The sequence below is a fragment of the Penicillium rubens genome, assembly GCF_028828025.1.
Source record: "Penicillium rubens strain IBT 27055 chromosome Unknown utg000002l_segment0_segment0, whole genome shotgun sequence".
Lineage (NCBI taxonomy): Eukaryota > Fungi > Ascomycota > Eurotiomycetes > Eurotiales > Aspergillaceae > Penicillium > Penicillium rubens.
The window spans coordinates 3,680,428-3,700,457 of record NW_026890600.1 but is presented as its reverse complement, the minus strand read 5'-3'; the positions used below and the strand labels follow the sequence as shown (position 1 = coordinate 3,700,457).

Here is a 20,030-nt window from a genome sequence, read left to right as displayed (position 1 = left end):
GCGACTACGTCCTTAAATGACGGAATTTATCCGCATGCAGGGAAATAAAATGATATGAGCAGAAAAAATTTCATTCTCGCACGGGGTGAGAAGATCCTTCCTCAGGGCCAGGTCAATCCGGCCACACAGGGCGGCCAGCTGTCCAGCCTTCAGTCTGAAGCTCCATACCACCCCACTGCGACAAATATTAGAGCAAAGAAAATAAGTAAAAACAAAAAGAAAGAAAAAAAGAAAATGCCGGGCACGGCAAAAGGTTCGTGCCTCTCCATCGATAAACACCGAGAACCAGGTTTTCGAGATTCCGAACGCCACCGGGATTCCATCACACGGAATCATCATGCGCGGATCGTGAAAAGGGATGCGATAATACAGGGAGGAAGTAAGGGTATTCCGAGAGAGAAAAAGAAAAGAGTGCATGACGCCAAGAACAACGGACTTAGGTGCCATTCAAGGCAAATAGGCACCACCAGCAACAACCAAGTTCATATTGGTGAACTTGACCTTGTAGACAGGAGATTTCTTAGTTGGGAAAGCGCTGATCTGGTCGGCCGTGACAACAACATCCTTTCCCTTCTTTTTCTTGGTCTGGCTCGTGGATGGGTTGGCGGCTGCATCCAGTCTGGTTCCAGTGCCTGTTTCACCGATGATACGGCCACCCTGTGTGGTTTCCTGGGAACCGGCAACATCCCAAACTCGCACGGTACCATCAGCTCCACCGGAGACTAGCACCGTGGACTCCACGCTCCAGCTGACAGACCAGATTCCACCCTTGCCGTGACCGCGCATGCGCTTCAGCAGTCTACCAGGTGCCAGATCCCACAGGATGATGCAACCCTGGTCGTCAGCGGATGCGAGAAGCTTTCCATCGCGGCTGCACTCCATCGCGGTGATGCTGCCAGTGTGGCCAGTGAACATTCGGACAGCATTACCAGTCGAAACAGCCCACATGCGAACAGTGTGATCAGAGCTGGCGGTGAAAACGTATGCTGAGTTGGGATGGAAGCAGACGACATCAACGTCATGATCATGGCCAACGAAGATACGCTGCTGGCGGATTTGGTCACTCACCCACAAGCGGGCGGTCCGGTCAGATCCACCGGAGACAAAGTAGTGACTAAAAGGTCCCCAGCTTAGATCCCAGACAGGGCGGTCGTGACCCTTGTAAACGACCATACATTGCCAGCTATCAAGAGACCAAAGGCGAATTGTCTTGTCCATGGATGATGAAAGCAGCCATCGGGCATTGGTGGCAACCTTGTCATCCCCCGAAAGGCCCTCGCGAGCGGATGCGCAGGGCTGGAATGCAACAGCAGTTACGGGACCCGCATGACCGATGAGGCGGCGCGAACTAGCAGGTGGCGAGTTATCGAGGTCGGGGTCAGCAGACTGAAGGTTCGTGCCGTCAAGGCTCCAAATCCGAATATATGACTGCTGGAATCCCACGGCAACAACCTGACTGTCGTCTGCAAAGTCCATGCAAGTAACCCTGTGTATTTGTTAGTAAAGCTCTCTATTGCCGAAAGGGCCAGATGAACATACCCATCATAAGTGTTGTGGAATGTGAACATGCACACACTAAGCCCAGGACCAACACCACCCGTGCGAGTCTTAATCTCGAACCGATCGCGATGTTCCATGACCTTCTTCACCTCTATCTGGACGTCACGAGCAGTGGACTGAGGGAAAGGAAGATCTGCACGATTAGGTGCTTCGTCGTCATCTTCATTTTTAATCATTTGGTCGAACTCTTGAATAAGAGTGTTACGGCCGGCGGCTGGAGGCTGTTTCGCATCTTCCTCAGCAAGCTCAGCCCGCACGTCCTCCTCCAGAAGTTGTTCCATGGGGAGTCTTCCGAGTTTCAGGCGGGGAAGCGTGCCGGCCATGGCTGGGTTGTCACCGGTGTAAGCAGAGCCAGGGTGGTGTCCAGGAATCCCTTCATCCTCAGCTGGGAAGGTCTGGTCCGCACTCATCTGGTTCAACATGGCAGCGAAACTGAATCGATCATCTGCTGCTCGGTCTAAAGTTTTCACCGAGCAGAAACTGCTGAGAATCGCATTCATGACAGAACCTCCCTCTTTATCCTTGCTCTCCAGGAACTGGAGAAGATTGGTGTAGGCGGGGTTGCTTAACACAACGCGGTATTTGTTGTTTCGATAAAGCTTAGCGACAGAGTTATCTTGTAGGTGTTCCGGTAAGCTGATTGGTTCGAAGTGGCGGATGTCATCGGTATGTTCAGGAAGGAACATGTTCTTGTTGGTTTCAAAGAATGACTTCGCATCCTGAGGATAGAAAGAAGTCACCATATTGAAAAAGGAATAGACAAACAGCGGCCACAGAACACGTCGAAGTTCAGGCTGTGAGACAATTAGCATTGAGTTATCAAGTCACACCTTGCTTGTCGCACCTTGTACAGATCAAGATTTTCCTCAACCCAATTCTTCAGCAAGTCTAATAATGCATTAGTTGGTATTTCGAATCACCGGGGTTCGATTGCCAGCTCACCAAAGCCTTGTCGAGTCTTGGGGCGAGAATCTTCCCCCAACTGAGGGAGCGGGCGCCCATCAATCTCCTGGTTGGCAGACTCCATGCGCAACATTGCCTCTGTACGGCTGTAGCCCTTCTTGGCCAAATAGTCAATAACCTAAAAAAGGGCAAAGGTCAGCGTACATTCAGGCGAGCATTATTTGAGCAAAAAAAAAAAAAAAAAAAAAAAAAAGGAAAAGGAAAAGGAAAAGAAAAAGAAATTGTGGTAAGATAAGCAGGGTGTGGTGGAAGAAGGCCTGGTGAGCAAACAGACAGCCTGTTCACGTGCGCGTGTCTCCTCAACGGACAGAGCCTGCAAAGGCTTTGCGATGGGTGGACGCGGCACAATCTGACGCGGCACAGATTGCGCCGGAGTTTGTGTCGGAGTCACATCAGCTGCCACCGGCTTCTGCATCGGCGTCTTCTGCGTCTTCGTCTTCTGCGTCTTCTGCGTCGGCGAGGCCGCGTGTCGGCGTCGGCGACTGCCTCGCCGACGAGGGGGCAGCCAATCCTTGTCTTCAGATTCCATATCCACGACGGTTCTGGCGATGTTTTGCGACTGCGGCGCGTTTATGTGGAGATGAAAGAAAGAAAAGTGTGGATTGATGGGTTGACAAAGATGAATCAACCGAGTGAATGATACTTGTTGAAGTGTGAAGAAGAAGGATTGCTGGGTGAGAACCGTGTGAAGAGAATCGTGAATGAATAGTGTATGTTTGACTTTCGAGTTGTGATGCCTCGGGTACTCATTGACCGCAAGTCATGAGTTGCGATGACCAATAACAGCGAGCTAGCAATCCTCTTTCGAGGTCTGCGAAATGAACAATATTGGTCGGCGTTGAAAAGAAACCCGTGCGTTCCTCCGTAATGGACTTCCGTCACCATCCACAGGCAGTCACCAATGAATAAGAAACTCGCAGCTTTGTTGCACCAACAAAACCACCGACATTGTGGTATGCTGCCCCCATGAAGCTCGACCATCATCCAAGGGCTGCAATGGCTAATGAACAGGGTGCCCTGGGGTTCGTGGGATTTCCAATGTCGTCGATGCTGAGGCAAAACGCCCTAGAGTTCCCCGCCTTGGATCTCTGTCGTCGCGATCTGGGGAATGCAGTGGAAACATCGCCATATATCAAGCTTCTCAAACTCGGGGGATCCCGAAACACACAGGACACAATGCAGGAGGAACAATGATCGCAAAGGGGCAAGGGGGTATGTGGGAAACAAGACATCTTAAAGAAGGCACAAATCAAGGACAAGGGTACCTACTATTTGGTTCAAATTCTGCTGCGACATGGCACCGCTTGGTGGTGCACTGGGCCCTGGAGTAGGTGCAGAATGAACGGGGGTTCCAGGTAATGGTTGTTGGGAAGGCATCGCCATCCCATTACCGTTTACGCCTGGTCCCATACTGCCACTGCGCGGTCCAGGGCTTGGGGCTCCGCCTGGTGCCGACATAATCGACAACTAACGACAACTTCGAGACAGATCCTCCAATTGCGGTGGAGGATAGCAACTGAGCAGGGTTGCGTACAATCGCCGGCGATTTATATAATGGACTTAGGTTGTCAGCTATCAGTGTTTGTCTAATGTATATAGCGTCCAAAGGTAATGGGACTTCGCGCGTTGAACGAGAGGATAATGGATCTGATATCTTGAATTTGATATCCCCCGGGCTGCCTCACCGCTTATTAAGACCTCCGCAACTTCAAGCACGTGATTCCAGCCAATAAGCTAGCTCTCCAATGTCCATTGCGATCTTGATCTCTCGTTCTACACGTGAAGCCTGAAAATCTGGCAGAATTGATTCATACGGACGCAGCTCTCTACTCCTCTCTTCATACACTCCCAACCCAATCAATATGGGCGAAGACGCAACCCCGCAAGAGCTACCTAGCTTTACCTCTGCCGATCGCATTCGACAGCTGAATGAGATGGACAAGGTACTACGAGCATATACTTTATAAGGGACCATTTGCTGATTCTTCTTCATAAGGATGTTACCAAACTCCTTCATTCTGCCGGTCTTGCGATCCAAGCCTTGACCAACGCCAAGCCGGACCCCTCTGCCGTTGCATCAGATGGATCACTCGACTCGCACAAAATGCGGTTTAAAGAAGCAAGTGCGAAATACTTCGCGCTTCTCTCCTCAGCCGACGTCACCCTCCGCCGCCAGGTCTACTCCCTAGAGGAATCATCTCTCGTCGGACCCGAGAAGGGCTCACGCGCAGGGGACACAAAAGTCGGAGCTAGAAACGAAGGAGTCGCGGGAGCTAAGTCGCGAGCGCCAAACTCACTGGATATAAGTCGGCTCAATAGCAGGAAGGATACAGTTGGGAAAGATAAGGAGGCTGAATTGTGGGCGGCTGCTCGTGAATTCGTTGAACAGATGCAGAACCCTTCCGAGACAAGCAAGGATTCCAGGCCTGCGAATGAATCGGAGGACATGCAGGTGGATTGAGCAACGAGCTATCGATTCATTCTGTGCGATTGGTTGAGTTTCCTTCATGCGTTTATGATACCCCGGACTATCTGCTGCCACTGGCATTGAAATTACGAATACAATGCGGTCCCATTGGAAGATGGTACATACGTTTACACAGTGAGTAGTACATATGTAACCAACGCTGGGCGCAAGCGTGTATGAATCAGTGTTCGATCATGTTCACAGAACTCCGCTATACAAAACGAAAAGCAATGACAGGTATAGTTCATCGGCCTAGCCGAGCAGGATATTTGTCGGAACAGTAAAATGACTACTTCTGCATGGACATGATCATTTCCCGCTGGGTTTCCCGGTCTCTGTTCGCATCAGACAATGGGCCCAAGCCTAGGCTCTTGTTAGCATATTGCAACAGCATGGATATTATATACCTCCACTTACTTCGAAGCTCGCCAACGACATCCTTCGCCTTGCCGAAGTAAACCTCCTCTGTGGTGTGAAAGCCTAGGTCAGCATAAACTACTCAAGCCTTTAAACGGCGACGAGCGAATGTAACATACGCAGCAGATTCCGCATCTTCAACTCCATATCCTCCACCAGCCTGCCCACGTTGGCGACATGGCTAGCATCCGACTCCACAGGCAGATCAACTTCCACCTGGCGAGTCATGTTCCCGCTGAGGTCCATATCGCCAAGAGCCTCGGTTTTGTTGGCAAGGTGGAGGATAACGGTACTAGTGAGTTTGTAGTGGGACATGCGAGCGCGATCGGTGGCCTCGAAAACGTGAATGCTGTCCCATTCGCCGGAGCTCTGGGAGCCTGGGGTGACACCTAATCAAAGGAAACAGTCAGCCGCAATTTAGAGTATAGTAGGCTTCGGTCAGTCCGTAACGCACCCTTCTTCAATAGAATCACACCGGCAAAACCATCGTCCAAATCCCAGAAATACACACTCCCCACGCCTCCCTCATAGTACAGTTCGCGGTAAACATCGAACGACTCATTGGCCGCAACCTCGAGCTTGCGCACTCGCTCACTGGGCACGGTACCATCTTCGAGCGGAGGATCAAACTCGTTGCTCCATGGTGACCGGTAGCTATCGCCGTCGCGGTTGTAGTCGCAGAGCAGGTAGTCGCGGTTGCTCTGCGGGCAGCGCCGAATCTCCAGGGGCTGGTCAACGGAGGAGAGGAGGTCTTCGGTGAGGTCTGGGACGATTGTGGTAATGGCTTGCAGATTGGTCTTGGTGTCCCGTGGGTTCAGACGCCGAAGGAGGTCGCTGCAGAAGGGGTGGTCAGCTCACTTGTCTCCGACTGCATGGGGCGGGGTTGCGTCGGGATCGGGGATTGTCATGGTGAGTGCCATGGTTGGGGGACAAAGGGGTCTGTAGGGTCATATTGGTTGCGAGACAAGTTACTCACAGTGCGCTGTCAAATTGTGCGTCAGCCATGGTTGCGAAGGTCGGTTGTATATCTGTTGCTTGATGAATGGCGGTGTTGATCTTGGGCGGATGAGGTGCGTGTATGTTTCGGGCTGCTTGCGTGGCAGTACATGATATCTATATCAATCGAACATTTCAACTTCGATAGCATCCATAAATAGATCGGAAAAGACTACATGAATATATAGCTATTGTTGTTCCTTCCTATTTAACTCTGTTTTATTTGATGATATATTGGTTTTGAATTTAGCATATGAAATACGCTCACTGGCTGCATGGTCTTAATAGAGAAGACAGGCCATTGTCGGATTATTGGATCCTCAGATCTCACAAGAAATGGAGAGAATCATTCTCCTCGGCTTATGTACGGACTTGTCTGAAGTGTGTGACTATAATAAGCCCGGCATTCGAGCAAGGCCTATTAGTCTAAGATGTCTCAGATATCTTTGATCTGAGTATTTAGGATGCACATATCACAACCGTCTCGGGGGAGTGTAAAAAGAACTAAACCCGGAGTTGACATGTGCATAGAGGCCTCTCTTAAGTAGAACCAGAAACAAGACTCATCTCCTCCTCCCACCACCCAGCAAAGATATTCAACCTCTCCGTCCGTATCCTAGCCATCTCTCTCCCCGTGGTAGTCTTCATCATCCCCTCCAGCTTGACCAACTTGTCCCCAAAATGCTCAATGGAATTATCCATCTCCCATTTCCCATCAACGCAATACTTCTTCCCTACAGCTCCAAGGAAGGTAAAACACCTGCCGATTCCAACAGCCCCGATGGCATCAAGTCGATCAGCATCTTGGACGACTCCAAGCTCGACAAACCCATCCTCATCAATCATCCTCCGGATCAACGCCGGATCCTTGCATTCAGTCGTATAAGAAACATGCGATACGATGGTCTGAACCCGGGATGCGAGGTCTGGCGACGCACCCCGCGCAAGGAGCGCATGCTGCACCATCGTCGTTGGGTCGAGTTCTTGGCTTCCAGGAGCTGCATCGATCTTGGATAGGTATTTTCTGTCACCGATGTCGTGTAACAAAGCTGCGAGTTTCACAACTGCCCCGTTGTATTGCGTTGTCGGGTGCAGTGCCCGCTCCGCTTCCAGGATCTTGTTGGCGAGCGCTCCGACTCTGTGGACGTGTGCTGGGTTATGCGATGGGTCATGGCCTGACATGCACTCTGTCACGAAAGCGGACATGTCCTTGAAGAGCGCTTGGAATTCTTCGCTGGTATCATCCATTGTGGGGCTTTTGATCCGGTTGTTAGGGGGTTTTCTTTTTGTTGCTTCGATGATACGGACTGAAACCAAAGACCTATGCCAACGATGCAAGTTTGATTTGTATACCGAGGCGACTACTGGATTTTTCGTTCCTGGGAAACAGTATATTTGAAGAAATTACCGAATTGCAGTAAACAACCCATTTTGGCGGTGAATGGCACTCGACTCTTTTTCGCGTCAACTTATAGCTGCAGACATAGCCCCGACACGCGTGTCACAGTTTCGTGGAAACTGCTTCAATTTATTGACGATATAGAGAAGCTCGTACATTGTACATGTAGGGTGCTAACTTTGCGGGGCCTGATCTGCAAAGGAAGGCAATGTGGTTAGGAACAATATAAGTTGAGAAATTACTACAAGCTTCATGGAACGTGAATAGATCCGAGTCCGCTGGCTGCAAATTGCGATAATTCCATTAAATAAGGCTCCGAGAGGGTAGTCAAGATACTATCACACGGAAGAAAGTAAAATTATGTTACAAAGCCAACAGGGCTACCCCATAGATCCAGATCGGAGATAGTCCTGTAAGACCATGCCGAATTACAAGGCAGTAGACTGAAGACCCGATCCAATCTTCTCACAGAGCAAAAGCAGCAACAACCAGGCCGAAGAGGCCAGCAGCGGAGGCACCGAGCTTGACATTGGCAGCGGCATTGGTGGTCTCCTGCGAGGAGCCCGAGGAGCTGGTAGCAGTGCCCGAGGAAGAGGAGTCATCGTTGTCGTTGTTGTCATTGCTGTCATTATCACCCGAAGCTAAAGGCTGACGTTAGTGGAGTCTCCATCGACAAAGTGAACGTGGACATACACTTGGAACCGGTGCTCGACGAGTCAGAGCTGGTCTGGGTGGCAGTATTGCCGGTACCAGTGGAGGTGGTGGAAGAGTGGGTTGCGGTTGCACCGCTGCCGTTGCCGCCCCAGAAGTGCGAGCTGTAGCAGGACCGCTCACACTCGGCGTACTTTTGAGTGTCGGCAACGGAGCCAGTGCCCTGAGGACAGGCAGCAACACACTCGTTGGTGTCATTTGCCTGCTCATCGCTGGGACAGGGCACGTGGTAGCAGCTGGCCGTGCAGCAGATATCCCTGGCTTCGCCTAGAGTTGGGCTGAATTAATATCAAGCTAAAGATGTGACTGCCCGAAAGAGTAGCTTACAGCTCTTTGCGCACTCGACCTCGGGAGTACTGGTAATGATTGAAGGGTTCGCGGTGGTAGTGTCTGCGGCAGCGACAGCCAGCAAGGCCGAGAGAGCAAGGACGCTGAACTTCATGTTGAATAATATAGTAGCAAGGAATGATCAAATCAGCGAAGGGAGAAAGTGCTAAGTAGTGACAGTATTTGGTAGAAAAGAGTGATAGAGTTGGGGTGGGAAAAGGGCAGACAGTCAAGTATTTAATATTATTTGATTATTGGGATAACAAGTACAAAAGCAAACAGACGACCTTGGCACACACCCTGCCATTTCATTCGTGATGTCTCAGATTTTAATTCGAGGATGTCAAAGTTACTGAATTTGACGCTTTAGTTATGACCAAGTTCATCCAACTGATGCACGGCAATTACCTTACTCCCCTGGACCAGTATATTGTGCAGGACAATCTCCCCCTTGGGAAGGGATCTTCTACTCCGTAGTTTTTGGAGCAAAGTGAGACCCTGGGGAACAGTACACCCAAATTGGACAATATTGATTGACTGCATTAGCGTGTGAGTAAGGGACCGACCTATTCTCTGCTCGGGTATATTGCCGTTCCTATTGGCCCTCAAACCAGGGAGAACCTTGAAAGTCACAAAGAGACACAGAAGACAAGCTTAAAGGATGGATGTACTTTGTACTCCATACTCCATACTCTGTAGTACGAAGTGCAATTCATGTGGCTACTGTTTGTCAGGTGGAATATCAAAACAGAAATGTCCTCTAAGGGGTAGGATCAGGCAGTTGGTCAATATGATAAACATGTACTCCGTAGGCACTGTAGGCACTGTATACCCCGCAAATCGTCTAGGCTCGGCTATTGAGACTCAAGATAATGCAAACCATACAAACATCATATCACCTGACTACGCGACGCGTCGCGAGATGGCACATACGGAGTACAACGGCAATGCCTTTCAATTATTCGCGCGATGTCGACAGATTCCGAGTCGGATTACTTCGATGATGACGATTTTGTAGTCCCTGGGACCCCCGATGGACCCTCCCGTCCCACAAAACGCCGCCGTATTCGAAGTCGCGGGGAAGAGCGTGAAGGTCAAGATGACGGTTCTTCGATAGAGTCGTTCTCTGATATGGAGGATGACGGATTACCCTCCCGGGGCCGAGAATCGCCTCGCGATCTCGAAGAATACCAGAATCGCTCCAAAAATAAGAGCTGTGTACTGAAGCAAGCCAGCGTCCAAAATGACATGTTCGTCACACAGCTCACGCAACCTTCCTCAAGCCCCGAACGAATACGGGGTGCACGATGGCAGAAGCCTGCTGCGAAACCGCCTCCGCCAAAATTTGAAGCTGGAGGACCAGATGGTGCTGGTGGACAGGAGAGGAATCATTCCCATGATGATGAGGAGGAGTTGATGGCCGCTATCGCGGCTTCCTTAGATTCATTTGAAGAGGAGAAAACAACCAGAGCGGTATTACAACCCCCGAGTTTATCAAACAATACTGCTCCGAAAAGGCTTGCCTCGCCGGAAAAGACAAACACGCACGTCTCCGCGGATGTCCCGTTTGAGCTGGAGGACATACCTGAAGGCGCATTCGACTCCTCGCCATCATTGTCACCAGTAGCACGGCCAGTCCAGCCTGCAGGTCCACAATTTAGTCAACCCCGAGGCTCATTTCGACAGCCCCATCTCAGACAGAGCACGTTATTCGGCATGGTTGCTCCAAACCCCGAGGTCTTGGTCCCGCGCCAACCAGACTGGGGCCCGCCAGAAAAGACTGAGCTACCAACCCAACACAAACTTGTCAAAGACGCTTTGGATACATGGGTCTACCCCACGAATTTGGGCAAAACCAGAGATTACCAGTTCAATATCACCCAAGCAGGCCTGTTTCACAATCTACTGGTGGCCTTGCCAACGGGCCTGGGAAAGACATTCATAGCGGCTACGATTATGCTGAACTGGTTTCGCTGGACGAAAGATTCGCAAATCGTTTTTGTAGCACCGACGAAACCGTTGGTTTCACAGCAGGTATCGGCCTGTTTGGACATTGCCGGAATCCCACGCTCGGAGTCGACCATGCTCACGGGAGGAGCATCACCGGGTATTCGCGCCGAAGAGTGGAAATCAAAGCGGGTATTTTTCATGACACCCCAAACACTGATCAATGACTTGAAGACCGGAATCGCTGATCCTAAGCGAATCGTGCTGTTGGTCGTTGATGAGGCCCATCGCGCGACGGGTGCGTATGCGTATGTGGAGGTGGTCAAATTCCTTCGACGCTTCAACAACAGTTTCCGCGTGCTCGCTCTCACAGCAACGCCGGGCTCAACAGTCGAATCGGTACAGGCGGTTATTGATGGTTTGGACATAGCACGTGTCGAGATCCGTACGGAGAACTCGATCGACATTCGCGACTACGTTCACGCTCGCAATATCGAAATTGAAACATTCGAGAATTCAGATGAGATGATTTTCTGTATGGACCTCATGTCTGCAGCCTTGCAGCCCTTGCTTGACCAACTCCGAACCATCAACGCCTACTGGGGACGTGACCCTATGGGTCTGACTGCGTACGGTCTCACAGTGGCGAGGCAACAATGGATGCAGTCCGATGCAGGCCGGAATGCCAGTTTCGGCTTGAAAGGCAAAGTCAACTCCATTTTCACCGTTCTTGCTAGCTTGGCCCATGCTATTGACCTCCTCAAGTATCATGGTATTGTGCCATTCTATCGCCATATCATTCATTTCAAATCGAGTTCCGAGGGACAGAAAGGCGGAGGTGGCAAATACCAGAAGCAAGTTGTACAAGATGATAGTTTCAAAAAGCTACTCAGCCATCTTGAGCCATGGAGTAAGAATCCAGAGTTCATCGGTCATCCGAAATTGGAATATCTCAAGTCAGTGATTCTAAATCACTTTATGGATAGGGGAGAAGGGAAAGAGTTGCCGAACGGCACTAGCCAACCTGCGACCCGTGTCATGATCTTTGTGCATTTCCGTGATAGTGCTGAAGAGGTCACGAGAGTGCTCAAAAGGTACGAGCCCATGATTCGGCCTCATGTTTTTGTGGGCCAATCAAGCGCGAAAGGCTCTGAAGGGATGGACCAGAAGACACAGCTCAAAATCATTGAGGATTTCAAGAAAGGCACTTACAACACGATCGTTGCTACCTCCATCGGCGAGGAAGGATTGGACATTGGAGAGGTCGATCTGATCGTATGCTATGACTCGTCGGCATCGCCAATCCGCATGCTGCAGCGCATGGGACGAACTGGCCGTAAGCGGGCCGGTAACATCACTCTGCTATTGATGAAAGGCAAAGAAGAAGACTCCTATATTAAGGCGAAAGATAACTATGAAAAAATGCAGCAAATGATTGCCAGTGGCTCCCGATTCACGTTTCATGACGATCGTTCCGCACGCATCTTGCCCTCGGGCGTTCGCCCAGTACCCGATAAACGACATGTCGACATACCACCGGAAAATTCGCAGCAAGAACTGCCCGAACCGAAACGCAAAGGGCGGGCACCGAAGCGACCTGCGAAGGTGTTCCACATGCCCGACGATGTGGAAACAGGGTTTACACGGGCCTCGACTTTGGGTGGCGATAAGCCCCAGAAGAAGAAGAAGGCCACTGCATCCAAAAAGGCAACCACCCCCATAAAGAGACTCCGGACCCCCACACCCGAGCCTGTGGATGTTCCGTCGCTGGAGGACGTTGTCCTTAGCGCGAGTGAGCAAAATGATCTTGAACATCATTATCAGAACATCGGTACCACTTCTCCGCAGTTCATCCGATTCCCTCGCAATGACGCCTTTCCACGTTTGCAACTCATTGAACGACCCACAAAGAACGTCAAGCATGGGTCACTCACGCGGCGCATGATAAAAACCTTACAGAAGATGCACGAGGCCGGCCCTGACTGCGAGCATCGATTCAAAGATATTTTGGCTCGCGAACCACTATTGTCAGACGAGTCCAGTCAAACGTCCCAGAAGGATTCAACCGAGAAGCCTCGGCACAACTCGAAGCCCTTAAAAACACCATCTAAGAGTACTGCTCGACGAGCTCCCACCAAGACCACTGCAAATCGTGCTGGCGGGGAGGTTGTTTCTTTATTGTCTCCGGATCGTGAACCCACGAACAAAGACCCCTTTGCCTTCTTGGATGATGACTTTGGTGATGATGGCTCGGATTTCGAATTGATGGACGCTAGCCTTTTGTTTAGTAGTGGGTCTAAACCTAAGGGTCAGAAACCCAACAGGCCAATTATTGAGGATAGTGATGAGTGATGAACTAGAGACAGGCGTTTTTTAAGCTGTTTGGATATGTCTAAGGATCGCTACACAATGAAGATTCGGATGGAGAAATAATATGTACGCCACAATTTCTATGGAGGATTGGATGGACATGGAAGAGAAAGAGAGAAAGAGACCCCGAGAGAGCTGTTGGCGGGTGCTGTCTCCGTGGGCGCCGATCCCCCAGGCCGCTAGTGTCAATGCCAATTTCGTCCCTGGAATATTTCAGATCCGCCGTCATTCGTAGCTTACCTGGCATTTGATCCTGGAAGCTGACCCAGTCTTAGTGTACCTGCTATGGGGCCTAGGGTCTTTTGGCATGTTGTTTGATACAAGTAGGACATATTCAGGCCTGAATTCATGCTGGCTGCCTTTGGCCGTCTTCGTATTTGCACGATTTGCCGTGGGTGCATGAATGACTCAAGGACGTGTCCATTCATACAAACACCTCCTCGGCCTTCCGAAACCTCGTCCAGTCGTAACATATCGTCATCTTCCCCTTCGGAAAGATCTTTAGTGAATGATCATTTTGGTCCGCACATTGTACAAAACATAGCTATCACCCTCGTCGTAAGCAATGAGACGAGCTTCTTCCATGTGTGGATCTACGTCCGCATGCTCCAAGTCCCACTTGATCTGTTTTTGAGCGTGGAGTCCCCTCATTTCTTGGAGCTGCAACTTGCTGAATTTGCGAGAGAAAATAGAAGGATTAGCCCAGTTGAAGTCTCCTCCTTGAACGCTTGCCAGCTGCATAATGTTGATACTACCGTCTTCGGCGATAAGGCTTGTTTCCGCGAAGAAAGCGAGCCGCACCGGAATGGACGGTCAGTTTGCGAAGATGATCCCGAAGCGTACTGAGATCGACTGGCGTCCTCAGCGCCCCGCCGGTGACCGCAAGGCCCGCGCCGGCAATGCCCTTAGATTCTGCTTGCTTAACGTCGAATGGGAAGCTGGAACGTGTGTAACTTGCGTTAAGCACCAGCCACTTGCCTCATTCTCTCTGCATTGATTCCGCATAAGATGAGGGCTTGTAGGATTGATGTATCGATGGCTTGGTGTTGATTCCCCCTCGTGTATTTCCTAGTCCTCGTAAGTTGTTTGCCCTCGAGACTAGTGTTGAAGTACTTGGCAGCACTCTGCTCCTTCGTTCGGGGACCAAGAGAGGCTTGTAAGAGTGTAAATCCTCGAGGGCCAAGAAAGCGTGACAATGATTGGAAGCCGAGACAAAACGTCTTCTCGAGGATGTTGTAGAGACCCAAAGGATTCAGACGATGCATCCTTGAACCAGGCTGCAAGCTTCTCAACCAGGTCATCTCTGAGTCTTGAGGTAAGAGAAGGTCACTTCGTGGGGTTGAAGCGATTTCTTTTTCCTTTCAAATTGTTACTGACGCGTCTTGCTAACGGGTGTCAACCTAACATCTGTGGTTGTGTTCATATATTCCACTTCCGAGTATCGAAGTCCATGTTCATGCCTTTTTCGAGCTCCGAGAGAACCAGGCCAAGATTACTGGCACATGTTATCCTGCTCCCATTTGAGAGAATCAGACGTCAGAGTATTGTTCGCCTTGAATCGAACGTCATAGACTTTCTTCAGTCTGGACTGGGTTAACGAAGGGGCGGGGTGAGTGTGATGGTTCCGACATAGCGTGAAAGGTGAGAAGGGTGTCAAAATGCGTGCCGATGGAAGCAGGACGCAGCCTATGTGGTAGGCACGACGTCTATGAGACAGACGGGCGTGTGGGACGGCTCATGTAGGTGACCAAAGAGTTGTGTATTGACATCGTATCGCGTGTGTTGGCATATTTGGAATTAGTTCGGGAAGCGCCTCATAGCTCAAACCCTGGAGGTCATGCCCAGGGTAGTAGAAGGATGTGTATCTCCCAATGACTGGACAAACCAGCTACAGCGAGGTGATCAACAACGAGTAGAGGATGGACCTGTTTTGCCGGGTGTAATAAAGAAGCCAAAGCGAGAAAGTCAAGGCCAAGAACCTCTACTTCTATGCAATGTGTACGGTCCACCAACCAACTTCTTCCAAAGGCCTTCTGACACTGTGTAGAACTAGCACTGCATCATTCAGGGGACAGCCGGTCAAGAGCCGCGCCTATCTATAGTAGAAGTTGGCTGGTCACTGATCTGTATACATGGAATAAAGCGTATGCTTTTGGCGCTTTGCAGCTATCTGTTTCTTGTGATTGTATTCCATTCTAGCTTAGGGATTGTTGAAAGGGTGCATATCACTCCCGCTGCCTAAGAAAAAAATAAGAGACAAACCTGGCTGTAAATCATGGCCGAGCCTCCCATCTATCCGAACATAAAAAATCCAAGGACGTTCAGGGCTCGATCTGGGTATTTGGGTATTTGTGTGTTTGTGAACGATATCAAACGGCAACGTCAATCCGAGAGCAAAGAAATCAGGAAGCCGAAAAACAACCCACCTCGAGAGAAAGACAGAGTATGGGTTTATGCAAGTGTTTAGTAGTGCTGAAAGGAAAAGCAAGGTAGAATCGAAAGGGAGAAAGCAGGAAAGAGAAAGCACCAGACTCCAAGTGCGATCAGCGACGCCGCGCGAGCACAACTTCTAAATCAATGCGAAGAGTGTAGAGTGAAAAGAAATAAGACAGAAAAAGAGGGAATGTCAAGTCAATCAGACGCGGTCCCGAGCAAAGTCAAGCACTTCGCAATCATCCTCAAAGAAACCGTCGTCAGCTTTCAGCGGAGCGGAGTGTCTCTTCTTGCGGCGCGTGGTGATAACAACTTCCTCCACATTGCCGGTGCTGTTTCCAAGAGTGATAAGGTTTTCTATATCTCCACCAGCGCCAAGCGAATGTCCATGGATGACGGCGTTCTCATCCTCGTCATCGCCGTGGTCATCGCTGGAGCTATTGAATGACCTCAAATGTACTTTGGTCAGCGGGATATCGTTGCCAAAGACCCATTGTCCACTCGGCTCACTCGCATCGCTGCCAGAGGAGAAGACACTCAGACCAACTCGCTGGTCCGTGTGGAACGGCTGGTATGGGGTATTTGTCTCGATCTCAGCCTGCGAGAGAGGCTGGCAAAACGATCTTGCAGCACCAGATGGCTGAGAGCTGATCGACGGAAGAACAAGAGAGACATGAACTGCTAGTTCTGGGTCAAAAGCAGACAAAGGAGCCGGTCCACAAGGTCCCTGGAGATTATCAGGTAGTTTGACCTGGCACTCCTTACCGCCGACAACAGAGTGAGGCTGTCGGTTCTTGTGGCCGGGTACAATAGCACGCTTGAGGCGGTACATCTTGAAGTACCCGCCATCCACAACACCCAAGAATATGAGGCCCTTGCTGCAAATCCATGTCACCCGAGAAGGTGCAGGGTCTCGAGCCAAACCTGGCAAGTGTAGACGGTTGTCCCCAACATGGCGTAGAGTATTGACAGTATCCGTTGCAGCGCCCATTGACTTGCTCAGGCCTGCAGCGACAACCTTCCCGCTCTTTACACTGGCAGCAGAAGGCAACACAAACCCACTCATATTGGGAAACGCAGCGCCCGTGGACGGGACACGACCACGGACAGCGGAAAAGAATGGCTGCGTTTTACCGCCAACCAACTTCATGGCCGCTGATAACGGGTTGCCACCGGCAGCTTGACCGGTTACTTCATCTGCCGTGGGGTCGGTAGCCGGCGACTTATTTGCAGTAGGCTTTGCGCGGCGGAACGGGGGCCATTGGAATGCGCTTCGAGGGAGATCGAAAACGTGGACGGTGCCTTTACGTGTAATTACAGCCAATCTATCACCCACCGGCGCCGTCCAAATAACATCAACGATACTAGATGTAGTCAACCGCGCGTACCTAGCAATCTGGCGCACATTGGGGTTCTGTCCCGTCTGGTCATCAGCCATAAAAGCCATGGACCGACAATGTTTCAGTTGCATGAGATCCCACACATATTGCACATCGCCCTTCTTGCTCGCTGTGAACAACATCAAGCCATTTGGAGAAAGAGACAAGAAGCTGCAACCATTAGGAACCTGGAACGTCGAAACTGGGTGGATAAACACATTTCGTATATCTGTGCCGTCTTCGAATCGTCTCAGGTCGATGATGGATACGGTGTCAGGTTCCGTGGCTGATGTTTGTGTATCCTGAGCATGTGTTGGAGGGAATAATCCATATCCCTGCGTCTGGGGGTCCGGCCCGTGAGGAGGCCGACGAGGTGAGGTGCCGGCTGCTTGCTGGGCGTTCCAATAACTATTCCAGGCCTGCATCCCCTGATCACCCATCCAGCGGGCACCTCTGACGAGTTCTTGGGCAACGCCTCTTGCCATCTTGTCGAAGAAACTTTCCCCCTCTCCCACGTCTGTCGCACACGACACCGAGGGGACAGCAGGAGGACTGCGAGTTTCAATGCCCGGAACCTTGCCGAGGATCAAGCCTGAAGGAACTGTGCCCAGGATCGATCCTTTGTAGGCCGAAGATGGGGGAGCGAATGCGAGCCATCTCCCTTGGACCGCTAAGATGGGTCTTTCCAGGGCAGAAGAGCCATGAGGAGAGTCCGTGCGAGTCCCCTCTGGATCAGTTGTAGAACTCGAAGATGTCGAGTAACGCCGGGTTTCTTTGTACTGAACCCCAGTCCATGTCTTACCCAGACACTGGTATGCAGTCGTTTCCGGGGATAGGACATGCCTATAAACATAAACCTCCCCACTGACCCCGGATGCTAGGATAATGTAGGCACCAGTTGTGAAGAGCTTTAATTTTCCGACAGGCGGAGGAGCAAAGGACGCGAGGCCGGGCAGGCTTTCCAGGCATGGCACAGGCTTGCTTGCAAACAAGGTGGAGACATGTTCGCCGGTCCGGAAAGAGTAAACTTCCACTCGGGTTTGGTAGAACTGGATGTCGTCTCGCACTGAGCGCTTGTCGCTAGAGTGACCACGAATCGTGGAAGGAGGAATTTCATTTGCGTCTGATGTTGCAGACGAGACTCGACCTTCCTCTTCGTACGGTGGCAATGGCCCATGAACAACGACAGCCACATGCGGCCGGGATGATGCAAAAGGGTCGCTAGATGGTTGGCCAGATAAGAGTTTGGCCTCGATTACCCGGCCATTTAGCCCAGTGATCTGCCCCACGAGCCGGGTTCGGCGATCTTCTATGGCGAGGATCTCCACAGCGCCATCCGTCCCAACCAGCAAAACGTTCATTCCTGTCCGCGAACCTTTAGATGACAAGCTAGGTAGCGTATCGAAGCTACAGAATGAATAGTTTCCATCGTTGGACGATCGATTCTGAGTTGGAAGAATATCGATGTCTGGTGCTCCGAAGAAATGTGCTTGAGGAAGATGAGGGGGAGGCGCCTGATTGCTCATTGGGCTCCCGTAAGAGTGACTCTTCCTCCTGTCTACAGAATGTTGCCTTGAGTTCAGACTGTTTCGGTAGCCATTACCGTAGCTAGATGGTAAAGTTCGAGTCTGAGGAGATGCCGAGGAAGGATGGCCGAAGCCACCCCTTTCTTGAATTGTTGGGAAGTTCAAGGGCGATGCACTAGGCAGTGATGCACTTGGTATGTCCCCATCCATGAGGTCGGTGGGAGGGCTCTTTCCATAAGGAACCGATTGCGCCCACGTATCGGTGCGGCTAGTGAGATCATCACCTGCTGGCTCATCGAGGGAATCGAGGGCATCCAGAACAGGGGACGTGATAGACGGGTTTACATGATGTTCAATAAGGGGTTCCGGGTCTGGGCAGGAGAGAGGCTCCTCTAGCGGTGGGGCAGACGGTTGGATGCTATCCATGTAATCTGGCGTTAATGGCGCGCATTCATCAGGAACCAGGCAATCACCGGTGGATACATACATATCATCCGGTGGGGTTTCAGTTGCAGCCTTGGCCACCTTGTTCTTCTTTCCCTTCTTCTTTTTGCCTTTCGAACTTGGTTCATGCTCTGGTATGGTCCGGTTGTGCTCCGGGGCGAGGGGGGTATCGTCTTCGGGCAAACGGCTGTGCTGGCGGATGAGATCGTCAGATGCGGCCGGGAGCATTCAAATAGATGATGCCTCAGTGAGAGGCGATAGAGAAGCAACAGAATAAAGCCGCTCTCAGGACCTTATGTGTGGCCTGAGAACGGATATGCAGGCGTTCTGTTCGGGATCCTAACTAGGCACGGGAGCCTTGGGGAGATATCACTAAAGAGGACGGCTTTCACGGAATTAGTCAAATGCTCAAACATCCTAACAGGTTGAAGACACTATGCATACCTGTATTCACAGTATCCTTAAGAATACGGGAGTGGCGATTGTAGACACCACTAATAGCGGATCTAGAGCGGAGGTCACTCCAGACACGCGGGGAAGCTTTGATAGATAAGCACAACACAGCAACAGCTTGAGATAGTTCAAACTGTTACAGAAAATAGTAATCCAAAATGACTTGCATGCACAAGTTCCAAGGTTGAAGTCCGAAGATGAGTCAAGGAGGAAGAAGGATGATGTTATGGTTCGCGATAAGAGAAGAGGGGGGGGAAAGCTGACCCCAGGTCACCAGTCAGGTACGGCTGCTAGGGCGGAATAGGATATAATAGGGCCTGAGTCAGAGCACGGAATAATCCTCTGACGGTGTCATTCCCAATGAAAGCATGATGCATGATCTGATCCTCGGTCTTTACCCCTTCTATCTTTGTTTTTCCATTCACCAATCCCGACTCTACAATGTACCTTGTGGCCGTGAACAATGCAGATGAGGGGAAACCTGTCAAACCATGCAAACACCGATAAGGCCCTCTTAGTCATACCTTCTGGTCCGTGGACGGGTCTGCCCAGGCATCTCGCGTCATCAGTTGTTGCTAAATATTACCTCCTTGCATGCTTTGACATGACACTGCATGGTTGAAGGCGACAGGCAAGTC

General features: G+C 50.8%; 9 protein-coding genes across 9 annotated transcripts; 4 read left to right on the top strand and 5 right to left on the bottom strand.

Annotated features, from left to right (window-relative positions):
• Positions 1–447: 447 nt before the first annotated feature.
• Positions 448–3,052, bottom strand: N7525_003873 (putative transcription initiation factor TFIID subunit; the record flags this gene model as incomplete). The annotated part of the gene is made up of 5 exons (XM_061212851.1): positions 448–1,486; positions 1,540–2,354; positions 2,405–2,448; positions 2,503–2,641; positions 2,798–3,052. 5 exons carry the CDS (start codon positions 3,050–3,052, stop codon positions 448–450), a joined length of 2,292 nt encoding a protein of 763 aa, XP_061069872.1.
• A 467-nt stretch (positions 3,053–3,519) lies between these two features.
• N7525_003872 (uncharacterized protein) lies at positions 3,520–3,717 on the top strand (the record flags this gene model as incomplete). The annotated part of the gene is made up of 1 exon (XM_061212850.1): positions 3,520–3,717. One exon carries the CDS (start codon positions 3,520–3,522, stop codon positions 3,715–3,717), a length of 198 nt encoding a protein of 65 aa, XP_061069871.1.
• A 668-nt stretch (positions 3,718–4,385) lies between these two features.
• On the top strand, positions 4,386–4,984 carry N7525_003871 (mediator of RNA polymerase II transcription subunit 11; the record flags this gene model as incomplete). The annotated part of the gene is made up of 2 exons (XM_002566371.1): positions 4,386–4,466; positions 4,520–4,984. 2 exons carry the CDS (start codon positions 4,386–4,388, stop codon positions 4,982–4,984), a joined length of 546 nt encoding a protein of 181 aa, XP_002566417.1.
• Positions 4,985–5,279: 295 nt separating this feature from the next.
• Positions 5,280–6,412, bottom strand: cap2 (F-actin-capping protein subunit beta; the record flags this gene model as incomplete). The annotated part of the gene is made up of 5 exons (XM_002566372.1): positions 5,280–5,353; positions 5,408–5,455; positions 5,527–5,796; positions 5,862–6,241; positions 6,384–6,412. 5 exons carry the CDS (start codon positions 6,410–6,412, stop codon positions 5,280–5,282), a joined length of 801 nt encoding a protein of 266 aa, XP_002566418.1.
• A 531-nt stretch (positions 6,413–6,943) lies between these two features.
• N7525_003869 (HD domain-containing protein) lies at positions 6,944–7,651 on the bottom strand (the record flags this gene model as incomplete). The annotated part of the gene is made up of 1 exon (XM_002566373.2): positions 6,944–7,651. One exon carries the CDS (start codon positions 7,649–7,651, stop codon positions 6,944–6,946), a length of 708 nt encoding a protein of 235 aa, XP_002566419.2.
• Positions 7,652–8,267: 616 nt separating this feature from the next.
• On the bottom strand, positions 8,268–8,955 carry N7525_003868 (uncharacterized protein; the record flags this gene model as incomplete). The annotated part of the gene is made up of 3 exons (XM_002566374.2): positions 8,268–8,443; positions 8,496–8,780; positions 8,841–8,955. The coding sequence occupies 3 exons, from the start codon at positions 8,953–8,955 to the stop codon at positions 8,268–8,270; spliced, it is 576 nt and encodes a 191-aa protein (XP_002566420.2).
• Positions 8,956–9,809: 854 nt separating this feature from the next.
• On the top strand, positions 9,810–13,139 carry mph1 (3'-5' DNA helicase; the record flags this gene model as incomplete). Its single annotated transcript, XM_002566375.1, has 1 exon — positions 9,810–13,139. The coding sequence occupies one exon, from the start codon at positions 9,810–9,812 to the stop codon at positions 13,137–13,139; it is 3,330 nt and encodes a 1,109-aa protein (XP_002566421.1).
• A 760-nt stretch (positions 13,140–13,899) lies between these two features.
• On the top strand, positions 13,900–14,154 carry N7525_003866 (uncharacterized protein; the record flags this gene model as incomplete). Its single annotated transcript, XM_002566377.2, has 1 exon — positions 13,900–14,154. One exon carries the CDS (start codon positions 13,900–13,902, stop codon positions 14,152–14,154), a length of 255 nt encoding a protein of 84 aa, XP_002566423.2.
• Positions 14,155–15,792: 1,638 nt separating this feature from the next.
• On the bottom strand, positions 15,793–19,167 carry N7525_003865 (uncharacterized protein; the record flags this gene model as incomplete). The annotated part of the gene is made up of 1 exon (XM_002566378.2): positions 15,793–19,167. One exon carries the CDS (start codon positions 19,165–19,167, stop codon positions 15,793–15,795), a length of 3,375 nt encoding a protein of 1,124 aa, XP_002566424.2.
• Between the last annotated feature and the right edge of the window lie 863 nt (positions 19,168–20,030).